This window comes from Pelodiscus sinensis, chromosome 16 (genome assembly GCF_049634645.1).
Source record: "Pelodiscus sinensis isolate JC-2024 chromosome 16, ASM4963464v1, whole genome shotgun sequence".
NCBI lineage: Eukaryota > Metazoa > Chordata > Testudines > Trionychidae > Pelodiscus > Pelodiscus sinensis.
The window spans coordinates 18,152,290-18,171,620 of NC_134726.1; the positions used below are offsets into that span (position 1 = coordinate 18,152,290).

General features: G+C 42.4%; 1 protein-coding gene across 1 annotated transcript in view; it reads left to right on the forward strand.

The window, feature by feature from the left end:
- BMERB1 (bMERB domain containing 1) overlaps positions 1 to 17,976 on the forward strand; it is an 88,751-nt gene extending 70,775 nt beyond the window's left edge. Inside the window, exons 4-6 of the mRNA XM_006136286.4 lie at positions 5,851 to 5,965; positions 8,601 to 8,683; positions 14,701 to 17,976. Of these exons, the coding sequence (XP_006136348.1) occupies positions 5,851 to 5,965; positions 8,601 to 8,683; positions 14,701 to 14,813 (311 nt within the window). The 3' untranslated portion in view covers positions 14,814 to 17,976. The remainder of the gene's footprint in view (positions 1 to 5,850; positions 5,966 to 8,600; positions 8,684 to 14,700) is intronic.
- The last annotated feature ends 1,355 nt before the right edge of the window (positions 17,977 to 19,331 follow it).

The following is a 19,331-nucleotide window of genomic DNA, read 5'->3' on the forward strand; positions in this document are numbered from 1 at the left end:
TGGGCCACGGCACACTGTCAGGCCACGCCCCCATGGCTTGATGACTGGCTCGGCGGCTGTTCCGGCAGCCAGTGTCAGCACCACATGGAGGGTGGCTGCAGCTAGAGGAGAAGTTCCCGGGCATCCCCAGGCCACTCTCTTGCCCCGCCTCCCATGTGGGAGGAGAGACCAAGGAACCAGCCTCCCCGCCAGCCCACTCTCCTCCTGCCCACGCTGGCACTGCCAGGTGGCTCCCTCCGCTTGGTGGGAGCCTTCCCCTGGCCTCCAGCTGCTCTCAGCCCAGCCAGCACACACACAAGGACCTGCCATCGCCCCACCACGCTGAGCCCTGGGGGATGGCTCAGGGACCGCTGGCAGGGTGGCTGGGACTGAGCAGGGACTGCCACTACCCAGGCGACTGGGGTGGGGTGAGGGGACAAGGTGGGAGAAGCTCTCTGAGCTGGAGTCAGCACCTGCTGCTTTCAGCCCAGTCTCTCCCTGGCTTAGTCCCCTCTTTAGCCCCTGCTCCTCGCCCCTTTCTTCCCCCGGTTCCTTTATTGGGTGCGTACAGATACAATGTAAAATAACATGCAACTGCTTAAAATTAACTACCGTAATGAATATGCAAATATTCAAACAAATAATTATCATAATGAATATGCAAATGTTTCAATACCATTCCGCCAGACATTTTTGAATGAGTTTGCCAGGCCGCGGTATAAAAAAGTGGTTGGGAACCACTGAACCAGCTGACCCCTCAGAAAAGGAAATAAGCCAGAACTCAGAGATACGCTGTTGTGGCAGACTTGCCAACCCAGACCATCCATCTGTGGCTGACCCACTGCCTACAATTTTCCATCAACAACAGCTGTAGTTTTCCCACCTTTACTATGGTCAAAAGCAGGGGAAATGACCATGCTTCACAATGCTGTTTAATGTTGGACAGTGACAGAGTCATGCTAAAACTTCTGACTTTTTGGGATCATTTAGTCCATCTAAATTGATGTTATAGTGGTAGCTGCTCCCTGCCTTACCTGATGGGAAAGGAAGGCCCATTGCACTATGGTCCAGCAGTTGTCAGTTTTAAGTATCATCTCTTGTTTCTCCTGCATATTTTAAGAGTGTTTACTAATATTATGCCTAAGTATTTCCCTCCTGCCCATTTTAGGTAACAATAAGGAATCTTTGAAGCTCCCACTGAAGCTAATAATAACATGCATGCTTAATTTTTGAATAAAAGATTTTATTATCATAAAATGTAAAAATATTTTTGTGGAAAACAAAGCAGCCTTTTTGTGCCATTACAAATAGTTTATTACCTCTTTCAATGGCAAACAGTAACTTACAGTTCTCCAAGGAATAATGATTTTACAGGCTCAGATGTACAGAATTTCATTATCGTTTAAAACCAACTTTCAAAATGCTTTAATCACATTGTTTTAAAGATGTAAAATTTATTGCAGGAATTTCTAGTAGGAAATGCAGTCGGAGTCCTTGGGCAAATCATTAAGCTGTAATAAACAACTCTTTTCAAATGTCTGGACTTTTTAGAAGGATTAGGAGCTCTTATAAATTTGGTCAATAAATATAAAATATATTGACTGCATCACACTGTAGGTGTGTCCCAATGACTTTCAGTGTACTTGACTCAATTTGATGTTTCTTTGAGATCAGTTCCATAGCTCCATGACTGAAAACAAAAATTTTTGATTTAATGAGAAGTTTTTCTTTCTGCTCATAAAAAAATTGAATTCTTTAAGGAAATGTGTTGTTTAGGATTAGCGTCTAGCTTTCTCTTCCTGCTCCACTTGCTTAGTTTTAGCCCTAAGGAGTTTTGTCTTGGCTGCATTTGTTTTTTTACCTTTGAACTAAACCTGTTGATTAATCGCAATTAACTCATATAATTAACCCAAAATTAATTGTGACTAAATTGCACTGTTAAACAATAGAACACCAATTGAAATTTATTAGTTTTGGATGTTTTTCTACATTTTCACATACATTGATTTCTATTACAATAGAATAAGTGTACCGTGCATATTTTATATTATTTTTATTATCATTTTATAGTGGAAATATAGAAATAAATGAGAAATAGTATGTAGATTTTTGTTCCATAACTGCACTTAAAAAAAAAACAATGAAAAGCTTTCAAGCCTACAGGGCCACTCAGTCCTACTTCTTATTCAGCCAATCACTAAGACAAGCAAGTTTGTTTAAATCTATAGGAGATAATTTTGTCCACTTCCTATTTACAATGTTACTGAAAAGTGAAAACAGGTGTTCAGATGGAACTTTGGTAACATTGCTAGGTATTTACATGCCAGAGATGCTAAATGTTCATATGCCTCTTCAGGCTTCAGCCATCATCCCAGAGGACATGTATCCATGCTGTTGCTGCTCATTAAATAATAATGCGTTAATTCCATGTGTTACTGAACTCCTGCCATATATTTAATGTTACAGCAGTCTCAGATTATGAAGCAGCATATGTTCGTTTTAAGAATACTTTTCACACCAGAGTTGACAAAATGCAAAGAAGGTACCAATCAGAGATTTCTAAAAATAGGCACAGGACTCTCCTAAGGTTTAAGAATCTGAAGTGCCATCCAAAATCTGAGCGGGATAACGCATGGAACATGCTTTCAGAAGTCTTAAAAAACAACTCTTCAGTGCAGACACTACAGAACCCAAACCACCAAAAATGAAAATCAACCTTCTGCTGGTGGCATCTGACTCAGATGATGGAAGTGAACATGCTTTGGTCTGCTCTGCTTTGGACGTTTGTTGAGCAGTACCTGTCATCAGCAGAGACCAACGGTTTTCAAGTTTTTTTTTTCCTGGTGACCCAACTGAAGAAAATTGTTGATTTCTGAGACCCAATAGAGCTGGAGATAAGAGCTTTGGGGCAATGTTCTCTCTATTTTTTTCCATCCATGTGCAGAATAAATTTTGTTCTGTGCACTGAGGCATGTGCAGATGTGCACCATCATTAGAAACACATGCTGCTGGCTGTGGGTGCTCTGCTAATCAGCTGGGCAGCATCTCAATCTCTCGTACATAAGCTGGTAGCTGCACACGGCTTATAGGGAACACTGCTTTGGGGGTGCAGGAGAGGGTTTAGGGCTGGGGCAGGAGATTGGGGCACAGGATTGGGACACAAGCTTACCTCCTATGGCTTCTCATCATCAGGGGTGGGAAGGCAGGCATCCTGCCTGTTTTGGCACCATGGACCACACTGTGCCCCTGAAACGGCCAGCAACAAGTCCGGTTCCTAGGTGGAGGAGAGCAAGCAGCTTCACACTGCTCTCACCTGCAGGCACTAACCCTCCCCAGCTCCAATGGCTGGTTTCTGGTCAATGGGAGTGTGGAGCCAGTGCTTGGGGCAGGGAAAGTGTGGAGAGCCTTGTGGGCTTGATGCCTAGGAGACGGGCCTGCTGCTGGTCACTTCTGGTGAGCAGCATTGTTGGAACAGGCAGGGATTGGACAGAGGTTTTCAAAGTGTGGGCTGAGACCCAACCTTAGCTGGCCATGAGGGTCCCTGAGTGCTGAGCAAAGCGATCCAGTGCCTTACATTCTGTGACCCAGCACTGGACCACAACCCGCACTTTGACACTGGCATAGATGCATGTCCTCTGGAATGGTGGCTGAATTTGGGAGGCTATGACTCTAGCGCTTCTGGCATGTAACAATCTTGTAACCTCAGCTACAACAGGGTCACGCAGACGCTTTTGTTCTCACTTTCAGGTGACTCTGTCAATAAGAAGCAGGCAGCATTAGCTCCTGAAAATTGTAACCAAACTTGTTTGAGCAATAGGATGAAAAAGACCTAGGACAGCTGAGAGGACTTTAGGCTCTAAAGTTGTACATTGTTTTTGATTGAAGGCCTTTTTGTACATAATTCTACACATATACAAACTTATTTCAGATAGGGTATGTCTGCACAGCAACATTACTTTGAAATAACTTAGCCTGCGTCTACGCAGCAGGCAGTTATTTCGAAATAATGTTGAAATACTGCCCAGCGGGAGGACTTCTTACTCCAACTGCTGTAACCCTCATTGTATGAGGAGTAAGGGAAGAAAGAGGAAGAGTGCTCTGTTTCGAAATAAGTGCTGTGTAGACGCTCCCAATTTCAAAATAAACTATGCAATTGATGTAACTCAATTTGCATAACTTATTTTGAGTTGAGCCCTGCTGTGTAGACGCACCCGTAGTGATTGGCTGAACGAGAAGTAGCCACAGAGGAAGAGGAGCAAATTGGGTGGGCACACTCGCCCAGCTTCTTCTTTACCGCCTGCCGCCTTGGGGAGTGCGGTGGGGCACGACCACTGCCACTACAAAGCTCCCTAGTGATCTCCAAAGCTGCAGGCTTGGGTGCTATGAGGGGGAAAGGGCAGGATGACAGTGGGAAGGGAAAGGGTGGCCAGTGACTAGAGGCCGACTTAGCGGTTGCCTAAGGCGCCACCTTCAAAGGGGCGCCCAATGATGATGTCACAGGGTGCCTGGGGTGCCCAATGATGATGTCACCCCATTGATGGCCATGCAGGTGGGGGCACCGATTTCACATTCTGCCTGGGGCGCCAGCTGCCACAGCCTGCTCCAGGGGAAGGGGCGGCGCTTGTTGGCTGGTAATGGACAGTTCCCTCTCTTCTGGCCTGCTTGGGGTCCCAGGCCAGTTTGCACAATTGTTTCAGCCAGGATAGGCCTGAGGGCTGGGAGTTTGAGACCCCTGCCCTAAAGTTGTATATGATTTTGGTTTTGAATGACTTTTTGTAAGACGACAATATTTCATTTTGTCAAAAGATTTCAATTTTGCAGAAAGATTGATTTCCATTGGGAAAAGTGAAATGATGGTTCATTGCCACCTACCTGGAAGATTCTTGTTAATTTCTAGCTGGGGGAAAGGCTGGGTGGCTGGGCATCCTGGCACTCCAGCAGCCAGGTGGAAGTGGCTTTTGGAACATGGCTGGCAGCTTGTCTTGAAGGGTCTTGTCAATTTCTCTTTCTGCCTGCAGAGGGAAAGTGAAATTGTCAAGAACCTTTTGGGTAGGTAGTCAAGAAATTCCCTTGCAATTCTCCCAGAATGGTCTGGAAATCTCTTGCCATGAAATTTTGAACGGTTAACTTTTCGTTCTGGTTTGGGAACCATATTTTTTCAAAACATGAAGATTTTCACAAGTGGGGATTTCTGTTTTCTGGCTAGTCATAACAATGACTTGTCCAACACCCCCCTGCAGCTCCATGGGGAGTGCAGGTAGCAAGACACACCTCTCCTGATACCCACTTCAGTGTCCTAGTGGCAGAACATCTGGGCGAGCAGCTGTGGTTGGAGCTGGTGCTAGAGTAGGAGCAGGCACAGACTGAAGTCAGGATTAGGGACAGGAGGAAACTAGAGGAGAAGTAATCTGTCAGAATAACTAGGTAGCAGGGAGCATTCCCCACAAAGTAGCAATATGGAGCAGATTGCAGTGCCTGACTTTCAGTAGTAGCCAATCTACTTGTCTTGGGGGTCACCTTTCCAGGCCATTGCTTATGGATTGGCTAGGCCTTTAGGAATGCCAATAATTATCTCAAATGAACACAAGAACACCACAATTTACTGAGTAACCTTATATATTTGCATTGAAAAAAAGTTCCCTTTTGTTACTGTTGTCCTGACCTTCTCTGTAGTCTCAGGAGAAGCAGGGAAGAATTTTTACCAAATAAAAAAATGTCTATTATATTATGGCCTGAAAAAATTGTGACCGTGGATCATGCCCTACTCTCACCCACTGTAAATCTGAGCAAAGGCCATTGACTTCAACTGGTCAAATGTTGTTAGAAATCTGAGTACCTAACCCTTGTCTAACTCTTTCTGTTTTTGGTCAGAAAAAGAAAAAACAAAAATGCAGAAACAAAGGGAGGATGAATTGATTCAGAAAATCCATAAACTGGTGCAAAAGAGAGATTTTCTTGTAGATGATGCAGAAGTTGAGAGATTAAGGTAAGGACTGAAAATGCCTGAATTTGTTTCAGAGATGTGTCAGGCCTGATAGAGTACCCAATACTACTCTCTTTGAAGTGACAACATTTCTATTGACTCTAGGTCTTAAAACATTGCATGATGCTAAAAGTTCCTCTCTGTTCCCACAGGCAATGCATTCAGACTGGATCACTAAATCTTTCTCTCCCTGTTCCATGATTTTATTTAATCTTCTGCTCATGTCTACAGCAGTTTAGTGTCTCTTTGAATTTATAACAAGAAAATATCAGAGTCTTTACCGTTATAAAAAGAGCAGGGCTGAACCCTCTTAGGCCTGAACTACACTTAAAATAGATTGGCCTAGCTATATTCCTCAAAAATAGATTGGCCTAGCTATGTTGTGTGTTATGCAAATTGCATATCTTATTTCAATTTTATTTTGAAATAGCTTATTTTGAAATTTGGTGCATCTATACACCGCCAAATTTTAAAATAAAGTGCTATTTCCAGCCATTCCTTATTCCTTGTGCAACGAAGTTTACCGGGACAGTGAAATAGCATGCCTGTTATTTTGAAAAATGTTTTGAAATAATGGGTGGCTTGTGTAGACGCAGGGGAGCTATTTCGGGATACCTCTGGTATCCCGAAATAGTCTTGCAGTGTAGAAGTACCCTCAGGTTATGACTACAGCAAAACTACTACCACAGCATAGCTGTGGTGCTACAGCTGGGCCCTTGTCATTCTATAGAATACACATCACTTACTACAGCAATGGAAGAGGTTCTTCTGTTGCTGAAGAGCCCACTTCTCCAAGAGGCAGAAGCTAGGTCGATGAAAGTTAATTCACCTTTCCGAGAGGGAGAAGCAGATTCTTCCATTGACCTAGCCCTGTCTACACTGGGGCTATGTCTACACTATGGAGTTTCTGCCGCACCCAGGGAACGCGTCTGCTCTTCCGACATTTTTTGCGGAAAGGCAGACATGCTCTTTCAGAAGCCCTGTCTTCCTCATGCCACAAGGAAGAAGGGCTGTTCCAAAAGAGGAGGTTTTTCTGAAATTTGGCCCAGTGTAGATGGGCCAAATTTCAGAAAAGCCTCTTCCAACAATACTATCAGGAAAAGGTATGCAAATTGTGGAGTGCAATTTGCGTACCTTTTGCCGAAAAAAAGTGGCAGTCTAGACATAGCTTGGGGGTTATATTGGCTTAACTATGTTAATTAAAGGTGTAGGTTTTTCATACCCCGGGGTGACATAACTGGGTTGTCTTCACTTTTAATTGTGGACCTGACCTTAGATGGGGGAAATGAACTTAGAAGAGAATTCTAACAAGGAATGATTTTTTTATACATATAAAAACTGGTCTTTGCACTTACATAATGTTCATGTTATTATCAATTATTAGTATGCCTGAGAGTCTGTTGTGGATGTCACATAAGTCATGGATTCCATGACTTTCTGCGGTGCCTGTGAATTCTGCACTTTACTGGTGCACTTGACCCCCGGGTCCCAGGCCATCCCCCCAGCTGTCCCTCTCCCCAGCCCCAATGCCCCCTGGAGTAGCAGTGGGCGCCTGATGCCACCTCAATCAGCAACAGTTGGTACCTGAAGCCCTCCCCTGCCCAATACCAGTGGGTGTCTTGGAGGCTCCACCCAGTAGCAAAAGGGGCCCTGGAATCCTCCTTCCCCAGCATGAGTGGCACCTCCAGATTCACCCAGAACACGTCTACACATCAGGGCTAAAGTCAAATCAAGCTACGCAACTGTAGCTACTTCAATTGCGTAGCTTAAGTCGAAATAGCTTAATTCAGCTTCTGGCACTGTCTGCACAGCAGGAAGTCAAAGAAAGAACACTGTTCCTTCAACTTCCCTTGCTCCTCGTGAAATGAGGGTTACAGGAGTTGGAGTAAGAAGTCCTTCAGCTAGACATTATTTCCAAATAAAGGCTTGTAGTGTAGACATGCACTATGTTAGACGTCCCCCAAGTTTTAGTAGTCAGGGGTATACAGTACAAGACATGGGCAGGTCACGGGGCCATGAAGTTTTGTTTATAGCCCGTGACCTGTCCATTACTTTTACTAAAAATACCCAACACTAAATCTTAGCCTCGTTATAGCACATCATAATATTAAGTTGCTACTTTTTTCTAGAAGGTGCATGTTTCAATGATTTGAAGATGGGAATTGGGATTAAGGACAATTGGGTTTGGTTGTTAGTTTTGACATTGATTCGCTGTGTGACCTTTTCAAACCATTTAACTTCTCTTTGCCTTGGTTTGTCTACTGGTATGGGCCCTGATTCACCAAAGCAGGTGCTTAACTGCTATGCTGTGCTGAATGAGTGGCATAGTGAGGCTAATACTTACTTGTCTCTCAGGTTAAGTAGTGAGCATTAGAATGAAATCCCAGCCTCACTGAAGTTAATAGAGCTTTGCCACTGACTTCAATAGGGCCAGGATTTCTCTGTCAATTCATTAAGTTTCTAATGAACTTTGAGATCTTTAGATGAAAAATGCTAAATAAAGTGCAAAGCAGCATTATTGCTATTAAGATTCTTATGACTCTTGCCTTCACACAAGGACTGTTTCTCTTTAGCTATGCAGAAATCGCTGCTTTTTTTTCTACAACCATTTTGTTTTCTTGTCTTTTTGCAACAACAGAGAACAAGAAGAAGATAAGGAGATGGCTGAATTCCTTCGGATCAAGTTAAAACCTTTAGACAAAGTAACACACTCTCCTGCCAGTAAGTTTAACATTTAAAAAGAAACAGGGAAGAAAAAAGTAACTGAAAAACGCTGGCAAAGAAGGGGATAGATTATTCAAGACACAGAAGGCAGCTAGACACCCAATTCCCACTGCAAGTCAGTGAGAGGCAAGCTTTTGCTCCCAGTTGTGGCTTTGAAAATCTGCCCATGACTGCTTAGACCACAATGAATTAATATAAAATCCTTCCCCCGTATGAAAGGCCATTTTCCATTTCTAGTCATTTAGGCTAAGATTATGAAAACCACTTGTGGGACATGGATTTCCAATTTTCCTCAAATTTAAAGCCAAATGTGCTAGGTGGCTTTGCAAATCTTTCTTAAATTGTTGTGCATTTTAAAAATGTGTAAGTGCATAAATTGTCACAGCTGGTAGTTGCGGCCATATTCTTCAATCATGTTAGTTCACTCAGCTTAAGACGATAAAAAATCCTGTTTAAATGCAGATTAATGTGCTTGAAACCATTTTATCTGACTGTGTTTCTGCCTCTGAGGAATCAAATACATTGCCAGCTAGTACAACTTCCTATGTGGTGGTGACAGTCTGCATCTTAATGATGGTTAACTGGCCTTGAGTTATCACAGTTGAAAGACCCACTCTTTTGTCTATGAAACCAGGTACTAGTTGGAAGGTACCTTGAAAGTCTTTATTCACTATAATACTGTGTATATTAGAGATGCGGGTGTAATATGCTGCAGATTTCTAAACAGGACTTTGGAACAACCAAAGAAGGGACTGCTATCCGAGAATTCTTTCTGGGCTTTATACTAAGCTCAGTGCCCACTGGAACACGACTTTCTGAATTTAGAGCCCAGGATGGATGAGTGAAGCTCTTTCCAAGATTTACCTCCCACATTGTTAAGACACTCCCTAACCTGCACTAGTCTCATAGATGTATTTCCCAGTCTTAAACTTGTTCATTCGAATTCTTTATTCTCACTACAGAAAGGCAAGGTGGCTGAGGTAATACCTTTTATTGGACCAACTTCTGTTGGTGAAGGAGACCAGCTTTCAAGCTACAGTGAGCGCTTTCTTTGAACCTGATGACAAGCTCTATGTATCTTGTCTCCTACACCATCACAAGTTGGTGCAATAAAAGATATTATCTCACCCACCTTGTCTCTGCATGAATACAACACTGCAAATAACTCGTCTTACTACCCAGCATACACTGCCTTTATTACTATACAGCTGCTTATCTAGGGCATGTTTGCCTTTGTTATATTTTCAGAGATGCATGTTAGCTTATTTTCTGCCTTAAAACAAAGGCTGTTTCCTATTCTGCAGCAGTTGTCTTTACAGTCTTCAAATTTTTCTGGACAAGATTCTGACGTCCTTAGAGAGTGGCCATGGCTTTAAACTTGGCCTCGTGTTTCTTTTAAGAAGGTGTAGATTACAGACCACACATTAATGTTACTTGTTTCTTCCTCCATAGCTGGTTTCTATATCTGTAGCTGTCCAAGATGTATGCATTTTCCCTATACTTGGAAAGATTTTGGTTCCATACCTGCTGGCCATTTTACCCCTATAAGAAAAACACTCCTTATGTGTTCTTAGCTTTAAAACCTACTAGAGTTCCATTGACCTCTGTGCACACGCTTAAGTGTTTTGTTGAATTAGGGCTTTAGTCAATAGAATTATGTCAAAAGTTTTTCCAAACAGTGGCACTCTTACTCATTCCCGGTTGAGTTTATTTATCAGTTCTATAGTTCATGTTTGTTTCAATCTTCACTTTCAACTAAGGAAAGGTCAACAAATTTTGGACAATACTGTCCAGTGACCTGATCCAAGCCCAGTGAAGTAAAGGCAAAGGCTTCTATTGATTTTGATGGGCATTAGATCAGGTCCCAGTCAAGGCATGGAGAGTGTTAGAGCAAGGATTCTAATGAAACTCTTAACAGAGAGAGAGGGCTGCAAAGGCTAACTGGCCATTATATCTGCATTTTTAGCCCATTATATACAGCATTTCAGCTTATTTTCATCAATAGGAAAATATTCTTCTTCTTTATTCACTGGATATTATATAAAGAGGAACTGGAGTAAATGATGAAGGGTATCTGACAAAACCATATCAATTGGGCACTATAATTAACCTGCCAAAACCATATAGGAAAGATATGAAGGTGCAGTATTAGTGAGACGTCTGATTATTTTTAAATGTACCATAACTTCAATGGAAATTTTTTTTAAATGCAATTGTTTTAGCAGTTAATTTTAAGCTTCATTCTACTGTTCTCTTAGGGTATGTCTACACTACAGCACTAATTCGAACGAACTTAATTTGAATTAGTTAATTCGAAATAAGCTAATTCGAATTAGTGCATCTAGACCTAAAAATTAATTCGAATTAGCATTTTGCTAATTCAAAATAGCATGTCCACATTGAGTGGATCCTGAACCGAAGTTAAGGCTGGCCGGAAGCAGTGCTGGCAGGGCATCAGGTTAGGACTTAGAGTGTGGAGCTACTGCCTCAGGCTAGCCGAGGGCTGAGCTTAAAGAGAACCGACCCCCACCCCGGACAGACAGTTCTCAGGGTTCCCCTCTTGCTTGTCTAACTCGATGAGAGACAGCAAAGCAGTCCTGTCTTGGAGTGCCCTGAATGCCCATACTCGGCACATCACAGCACTCGGCCATCAGCCCGGCTGCACTTGCCACAGGCTGCCATCTGCGAGGGGCTGTCAGGATCCAGGAGGCCCTGCAGGAGAGCTTCCACCCCAAGGAGCCCGCAGAGCCACCGCAGTCCTCCCCATCAGGGGCTTGTGCCCCATTCCTCCCTCACCTCCTTCCTCTTACCCCTCCCTAGCCCCCCTTCCTGATGTAAAAAATAAAGGACACGTGTGTTCAAAAATAGAAACTCTCTTTATTTAACAAAACTGGGGGGAGGGGAATTAACCTCTGGGGAGACTGGGAAAAGGAGGTGGGAGAGGGGAAGAGAGAGGGTGGGAGAGGGAAGGGGGAAACCTGGGAGGAGGGAGCTGGAAGGGGGAAGCCAGGGGAAGAAGCAGGAGGGGAAGTATAAAACAATGGTACGCCATATCTTCAGTACTGTGTACAGATGTGGTCTCCTCACCTCAAAAAAGATATTTTGGCCATGGAAAGGGTTCAGAAAAGGGCAACTAAAATGATTAGGGGTTTGGAACAGGTCCCATATGAAGAGAGGCTAAGGAGACTGGGACTTTTCAGCTTAGAAAAGAGGAGACTGAGGGGGGATATGATAGAGGTCTATAAAATCATGAGTGGTGTGGAGAGGGTAAATAAAGAAAAGTTCTTCATTAGTTCCCATAATATAAGGACTAGAGGACACCAAATGAAATTAATGGGCAGCAGGTTTAAAACTAATAAGTGAAAGTTCTGCTTCACACAGCACATAGTCAACCTGTGGAACTCCTTGCCACAGGAGACTGTGAAGGGTAGAACTGTAACAGAGTTTAAAGAGAAGTTAGATAAATTCATGGAGGTTGGATCCATGGAGTGCTATTATCCAGGGAGTAGGAATGGTGTCCCTGGCCTCTGTTTGCAGAAGGCTGGAGATGGATGGCACGAGACAAATGGCTTGGTCATTGTCTTCGGTCCATTCCCTCTGGGATAGCTGGTGTTGGCTGCCGTCGGCAGACAGGCTACTGGGCTAGATGGACCTTTGTCTGAGCCAGTACGGCCATTCTTATGTTCTTATGTTCTAAGCTCAGGGCTCAGGGTCGGGGGTCTCACTGGACCAACTTGATTTTCTTGCAAACCTGCTCCTGGGTTCACATGTGGCCTTTGGTGACCAGGCTGGCAGCTTTCCTGCCCTAGACGGCCGCTTTCCTGTGGCTAGTGTGGAGATTGTGCACGTTGGAGGCCTCCCCCCAAACCTTGATGAGGTCCACGATCTCCGCACTAGACCAGGCGAATGCCTGCATCTTGTGGCCCCGGGCAGGCACCTGGGAGCCGCCAGCCTGGTCCTGGGAAGAGGCGGAGGGCTGGGTGGCAGCGGGTGGCTGGCTCATGCTGTGCCAGGTGCAGGATCTGCTGGCTGGGTGCTGACAGGCTTGCAACTGACACAAGCACTGTAGCCAGACCGTGCCCCTTTAAGGGCTCCGGGGCTGGGAGGGGGGAGAAAGAGTTTCCCTGGTTTGGCCCAGAGTGGCCACCAGGGCAACCTGGGAAGGGCTAACCTCCAACTAGTTCGAATTAAGTGGCTACACAGCCCTTAATTCGAACTACTTAATTTGAACTAGGTGTTACTCCTCATATAATGAGGTTTACCTAGTTCGAATTAAGCACTCCACTAGTTCGATTTAAATTCGAACTAGCGGTTTGTATGTGTAGCCCCTATTACAGTTAATTTGAACTAACGGCTGTTAATTCAAATTAACTTTGTAGTGTAGACATACCCTTATTGCTGGAAAATACAGTACAGTAAATTTAGTTCCAGACACTTATATTCTTCCTGAGTCCAACAAAAGGAAAGTTTTCTAGAACGAAGTTCCAAATCCACACACTTTCCCACTGGCCCAAAGATTTCACTTCTTACCACCCTGGCTTATTAGACATTGGGAGATACTGAGGATAGCATTGATCAATATTCGTGCCAGCAATATTTTTATTCAGCGGAGTACAAGCCAGGCTATCAAGCAAGCTACTATGAACCTCTGATATACGGCAGTCCTGGAATCTCACAAAGTAGAGCCATTGAGGAAAGTAGAAAAACTCCAGTCTCAGGAGCAGAAGGAGAAAGCATTAAATACAGAAGCAGCTGGGTTCCATGTTAGGTTAGAGATTCATTCTAATGGCTACAGATGAGGATTTAATGGTGTCAAGCCTGATTCTAAAGGGAGTAAGCGTGGAAAAGTGGCAGGACAGTCCTTACTTGGAGGTGCATTTGTAGCTGAGAACACCAGTGTGAAGGAGCTCTGCCAAAGGACAGTTCCCTCCTCACCACTTTGCACTGGTTAATCCTAAAAGACAAAAAGTCTTGCTGAAGTGGATTTACTTCAGGGCTGTGCGTAGATTCTGATGTTAAGCACAAGTTCGAGATAGCCTTTTAAACTGTGTTGCTAAGTATTAAGCCTATTTTAGTCCTGGTAACTGTGACTCACCTCCCTTCAATAGCTGTCTCTTTTTTATTCATTTTATTGTTTTACGTTAAAGGTTATTGGCAATGATATTTCTTTCTCCCTGCAAAGGAACATCTTTTGTCCTAATGATTGTGCCATATAGGTCCACAAAGAGAATACAAAATACCCTGATGCTTATGGTAGTCAATCATATATCTCCACAGTGCATGGGTCTGATACAAGAAGCTGACTTTGTGTGGAATATAAAGTCTTTTGGCTCTAGAGTTCCAGTTTTAATCTGGCAGAGGCTCCTCAGTGGCTGAAAACTAGTCTGATCTGATGAATGTTTGTTGGAAAAAGTAAAATGAGATTCTGCTCACACTGGGCATCACAAAACCACCAGCACTACTGATACCAAACTGATAAAGGTAGCCATCTCAGAGGGCTGAATGGATCCGGGAACCTAGCCAGTGATGATATATTGATTTACACCACTGAGGAGCTAACCCTCACTCTCTGTATCTGGCTGTGGACCGAGGCACTTACAGCAATGAGGGAAACTTACAGTAGTAAGGCAATTAGAGGGTGACAGCAATGTAACAGAACACTTTACTCTTCAAGGCTGCCAAATGGTACCAGCTAATTCCTTGGACCTCTTCTTAGAGTAGCGGGTGTTGTCTGTGGTTCCGTGCTTGGTTGCCTCATTTTAATCCCATGATTCAGTTTCATGTCTGGATTCTGTGGCCTCCCTCACCTGAGTGGGAAGACTTTGGGTCTTTTGGTGGGATTGGTCATTACATAGGCTGGTACCTTTCAACATCACTAACAACATTGTTCAAAGAATCAACATTGTTCAAACTGTCTAAAAGGCAGGCCCATAATATACATACGAGCTGAAAGCAAAGAGAAATAACCAGGTCTAACTCTAGGTTTTAATGGTGTCCTGTTCTGAATATCACAGGTACTCCAGCAGAAAAGAAGGCAGAACCTCCTCCAAGCAAGCCCACAGTTGCCAAAGCAGGAATAGCAATTATTAAAGATTGTTGTGGAGCCACACAATGCACCATCATGTAGCTCCAGGTTCTCTACCAAGTCTATCTTTACAAATGTTTTCATTGGATAAAACTGTAGGGTGAAAGGATTTTAAAGCAGCCTGATAATCGAATCAAGAAATACTGTAAACATTACAGTAACGTACTGTATGTACCAATGGTGAATACTTCACTGTTGCATGGATCACTCAATGCGCATGCTTAAAACAAAAGAATATATATAGCAGTTGTCCAATGACCAGAAAAGATATGTAAAAATAGCTAAAAGAACAATACAATTCTGTGGCAAGTGATTTAGAAAAGTGTATATTTTACCAAACAATGTTTAAAATAGTGGTTTTAAAAATTCAGCACTTTGTATAATTTGTTACACACTTTTTTCCCTTGACAAATTTCATTCAAACACATGCCAAGGTCTGAATATAAAAGTATCCTATCTTGGCTGTTTTTCAAAATGAAATCTCAGAGTACTGATACTGTACATAGTACAACTAGTAGGCAAAGCAATTTAGTATAACTGGTGTTGCATAGAAAATATTTACTGAACTAGTATGACATTTGGCTACTTTGCTGTGTAGTTTCATTTCCAGTTCTTCATAGGGAACAGATAAGAACAACTGAGATCCTGCTCATTGGCTTGTATTTTATTGTGACATTTTAATGATAAGTGATCAAATGTCCTATGTTACTTTTAAACAACCCAATTCAAATGGAAATTATCTATCCGTTTGGAAATTGGTTTCAGCTAAATTCTTAGCAGGCACAGCTACAATATTGGTGTAAATTCAAACACTGCATCATTTATTGGCTTTTAAGCCCTCCACCTTGCAGAGATGTAATAATACTGAGAATACAGTCAACTATGTTAAAACCACAACTAAATGCACTAAGAAATTATGTATCACAGACTAAATAGATTGCTGTCCAAAAGGGAAGAAAAACACGAAGGCAGCAGGATCATTTCACTTATGAAGCAGGGTGCTAAAATGGGCTATTAATCAGATTCTTAATGGCTATGGGAAACAATCGCTGTCAAGCATTATAAAAAGACAATACATCTCTGAACTCTGCCTTCAAGATTAAAAATAAGCTTAAAAGATGATGTTTTTGCTTGTAACAAGTTAGCAATACATAAAAAGTGGTTTTGAAATTAAGGGGAATACAGTTAGATCTGCTACATTTGTGTTTCATGTTTAATTGCATTTTTTATTGATACCAAGATGGACACGTAAAATATGGTTGTCCCTTTACTACCTGTCAGTAAAATGGTGCATCTGTGTGACTAGTTAGTATACCACGTGTATAAATGTATGTTGTGATGGGTGTAAATAATTAAATGAAGATGTTCTGTTGTGAAAGTATTGGGCTTAAAAAGAGATGGCAGGATATTCCTAAAAGAAAAATGTTTTTCAAATTGAACAGCCATTTCTTAATGCTGGATAAGCAAAACCTTACATATAAACCCACAGTAAATAATAATTACAGCAGGGGAAGCCAATAAAAATACCTGAAACGTGCTTAACTAAAGGCAGATGTTAAACATTTCTGAAAGAGTTGAAGCAGTTCAGATTCAATATCAACATCCAAAGTAGCTGGTCCTATTGTTATATAAAAACCAAACGGCCTAAGTGGGATTGTTCCAATGTGCAGCATTTGCATTTCTAAAACAACCGTTGCACTGTCACAGAGACCCATTTCAAGAATCATACTACAAGAATAAAGAGCAGCAGTGGAGCAGGCCTAAGAAACAAAGGAAGTATGTTACTGCAAAATGTTCCTTAGAGACTGAAATAAGAAGAGAAAATTTTCCTTGAGATACCAGCAGCACTTTAAGTATTTTAACCAAAAAGTGTTTTCTGCCAGGCAGGAAAGAAGATAAGCTTATTTAAAGACCGGGTTGTACTATCTGGATGTACGTGTGATTTCACATTCATCTCTGGAGCTGTGGGAATTTGGTGTACCCAGATTTGGGCTAGGTTGGTTGCAGGGTCAATACAACATGTGCATAAAAGCAGGGAATTGTTTATAGTCCAAATAAACTTTAAGGAAAATGCACATAACAGACTGTGGACAATTAAATCACTTTCTGAAGTTTCTGGTACCTTCTCATTATTTTGGACCAGTTCCTCATTCTCTATCATGCAGTGTCTTGTCAGAAATATCGGATGGTTGAATATTATCAACAGGGGTGAGGAAGGCTGTAGGTAGTGCTAGGAGTGGGCTTGCTCAGAAAGTATCAAATTTAAGGTCTCAGAGGAATCAACTATTTCACATACTGCTTTATTTTGATGGATCAGGGAAGCTGGGGTTCTTGAATAATAGGCTAATCACAAGGCTGCAACTGACAGAGGGAGAGAGATGACTGGGATATGGGAGGGCTATTAGGAGTATTTAGACTTTCAGATAGATGACTGTCCTTGATTAAGATAGGAGATACTGCTGGGGATTCACATCTAAGAAGGGCTCCAATCAGCAGGATGGGAAGTGTGCCTGGGACAGCAAATTCAATTAAGAGAGAGCACCAATACAAACCTTTGTGTGATTGGGCATTCATTTATTGCAGCACATCTCTATAGTTTCGTGCCTGTAAAACAGCCTGTCACAATTAAATTAAAAACAAACAGCAAAGCAAAGCAGAGCTAAGCATCTGTGAACATGGTTGTAATCAGGCAGTTGCAATTGGTGTCTTGAGGGAACGGAACTAAAGTATCAGTAATGAAAGTGATCCTCTAGTTTTCAGAATTTACAGTTCAGATCAGCTGGTTTATCAGTGGAGTCTTAGTTGTATCTATTTTGAGTAGAGTAAGGTGTAGAAATCAAGAGACTTGGCCAGTGTTATATCAGTGGTTCACTTAAAAATAGAATCAAGGATCTGGAGGGCCACAAGTCTTGTAATGAAGTATTAGACAGTGCATAGTCAGATTTTCTGGAGCCTAACTCTGCTTCTACTGAAGTTAGTGGGGTTTTCACTCCAACCCAAGCAGAATTAGGTGTGGATGCTTATTTAAATCCCAGTCATTTTCTTGAAAACTAGACTCATACAGTATTCCAAATGAGAGATTAAGGCCATTTAACTCCTCTTAAAGTCAGGAAGAGCCATATAGCTAAATCCATCAGGGTATGTCTACACTACCACCGTAGTTCGAACTAGGGTGGTTAATGTAGTCATTTGAAGTTGCAAATGAAGCCCGGGATTTAAATATCCCGGGCTTCATTTGCATCTTGCCGGGCGCCGCCATTTTTAAATCCCCGTTAGTGTGGACTCGGTGCCCGCAGCTACACGCGGCACGGAGTAGGTAGTTTGAATTAGGCTTTCTAATTCGAACTACCGTTACTCCTCGTGGAATGAGGTGTACCAGTAGTTCGAATTAGAAAGCCTAATTCAAACTACCTACTCAGTGCCGCGTGTAGCCGCGGGCATGGAGTCCGCACTAACGGGGATTTTAAAATGGCGGCGCCTGGCAAGATGCAAATGAAGCCCGGGATATTTAAATCCCGGGCTTCATTTGCAACTTCGAATGACTACATTAACCACCCTAGTTCGAACTAGGGTGGTAGTGTAGACATACCCTCACAGACTTCTTTCCATGACTGCAGCTTGTTAAAATATACTTAGCTGAGATTTTCAGATATGATTAGTGATTTTTAGATGCCTCAGTTTTGAAAGGCCCCAATGTGAGACATTTAACAGAGCCTGCTGGGTTGGTAATTTCTGAAAATTATGCCACTTAACTGGGCACTCAAAATCACTATTCATTTCTGGCCATTTACTACCATTTGTATCACGTTAAATGCCAACATATCAGAAAATTATAGATGTTCAAGAGAGAGAAGACATGTTAGAACATCAAGTCCATCTGCCAACAGAGGATTGCTCCCCACTGATACACTAAGTTACATTTTGTGAAGGATTTCACCATCCCAACATACCTCCCCTGCCAGGAGAATCATGAAACTGTCATTGGTACTGAACTCTCTCATTCTGCCATCATGTGATTCCAACATATCTTCTTACAGAGTAACTGAAACTCTACAAATTAGAGATAAACATGTTTCTGAATGAATTAAAATATAGTGTTGCATAAAACATTTGCTATTTATCTTCCAACTACCAAGAACAATGAGTAGTTGTGAACTAGAGTAGGATGTACATGTGTCTTGCGCAAGACCTCTTTCCAGAAAAGTTAGATTAACTTTGTGCAAAAAAAGACTAATTTTGTAAATTCATATTGTCTGTGAAAGATACCTGAAGGGCTCTATTGGAAGGAAAAAATGTGCAGTCTCCCACCGATTACACTCCATAGAACTAGAACTCAGTAAACAGGAGCCACTTCCATCAACTAAGCACCGCAGAAGTATAATTTGCCATATCTTAGAAAGATGCAGAAATCAAGAGACAGTCCTGTGTTCAACCTCAGTCATTTGTAAGGTGAGATGGAAGAAGGGGGTAAGAGAGGTAAAGCTCTTTGTGGCCAGTGGTACTAGGCCAAGAGTTATTTTTATTTAGTATCTAACATTGGCCCCACAGCAAATCGTTGGC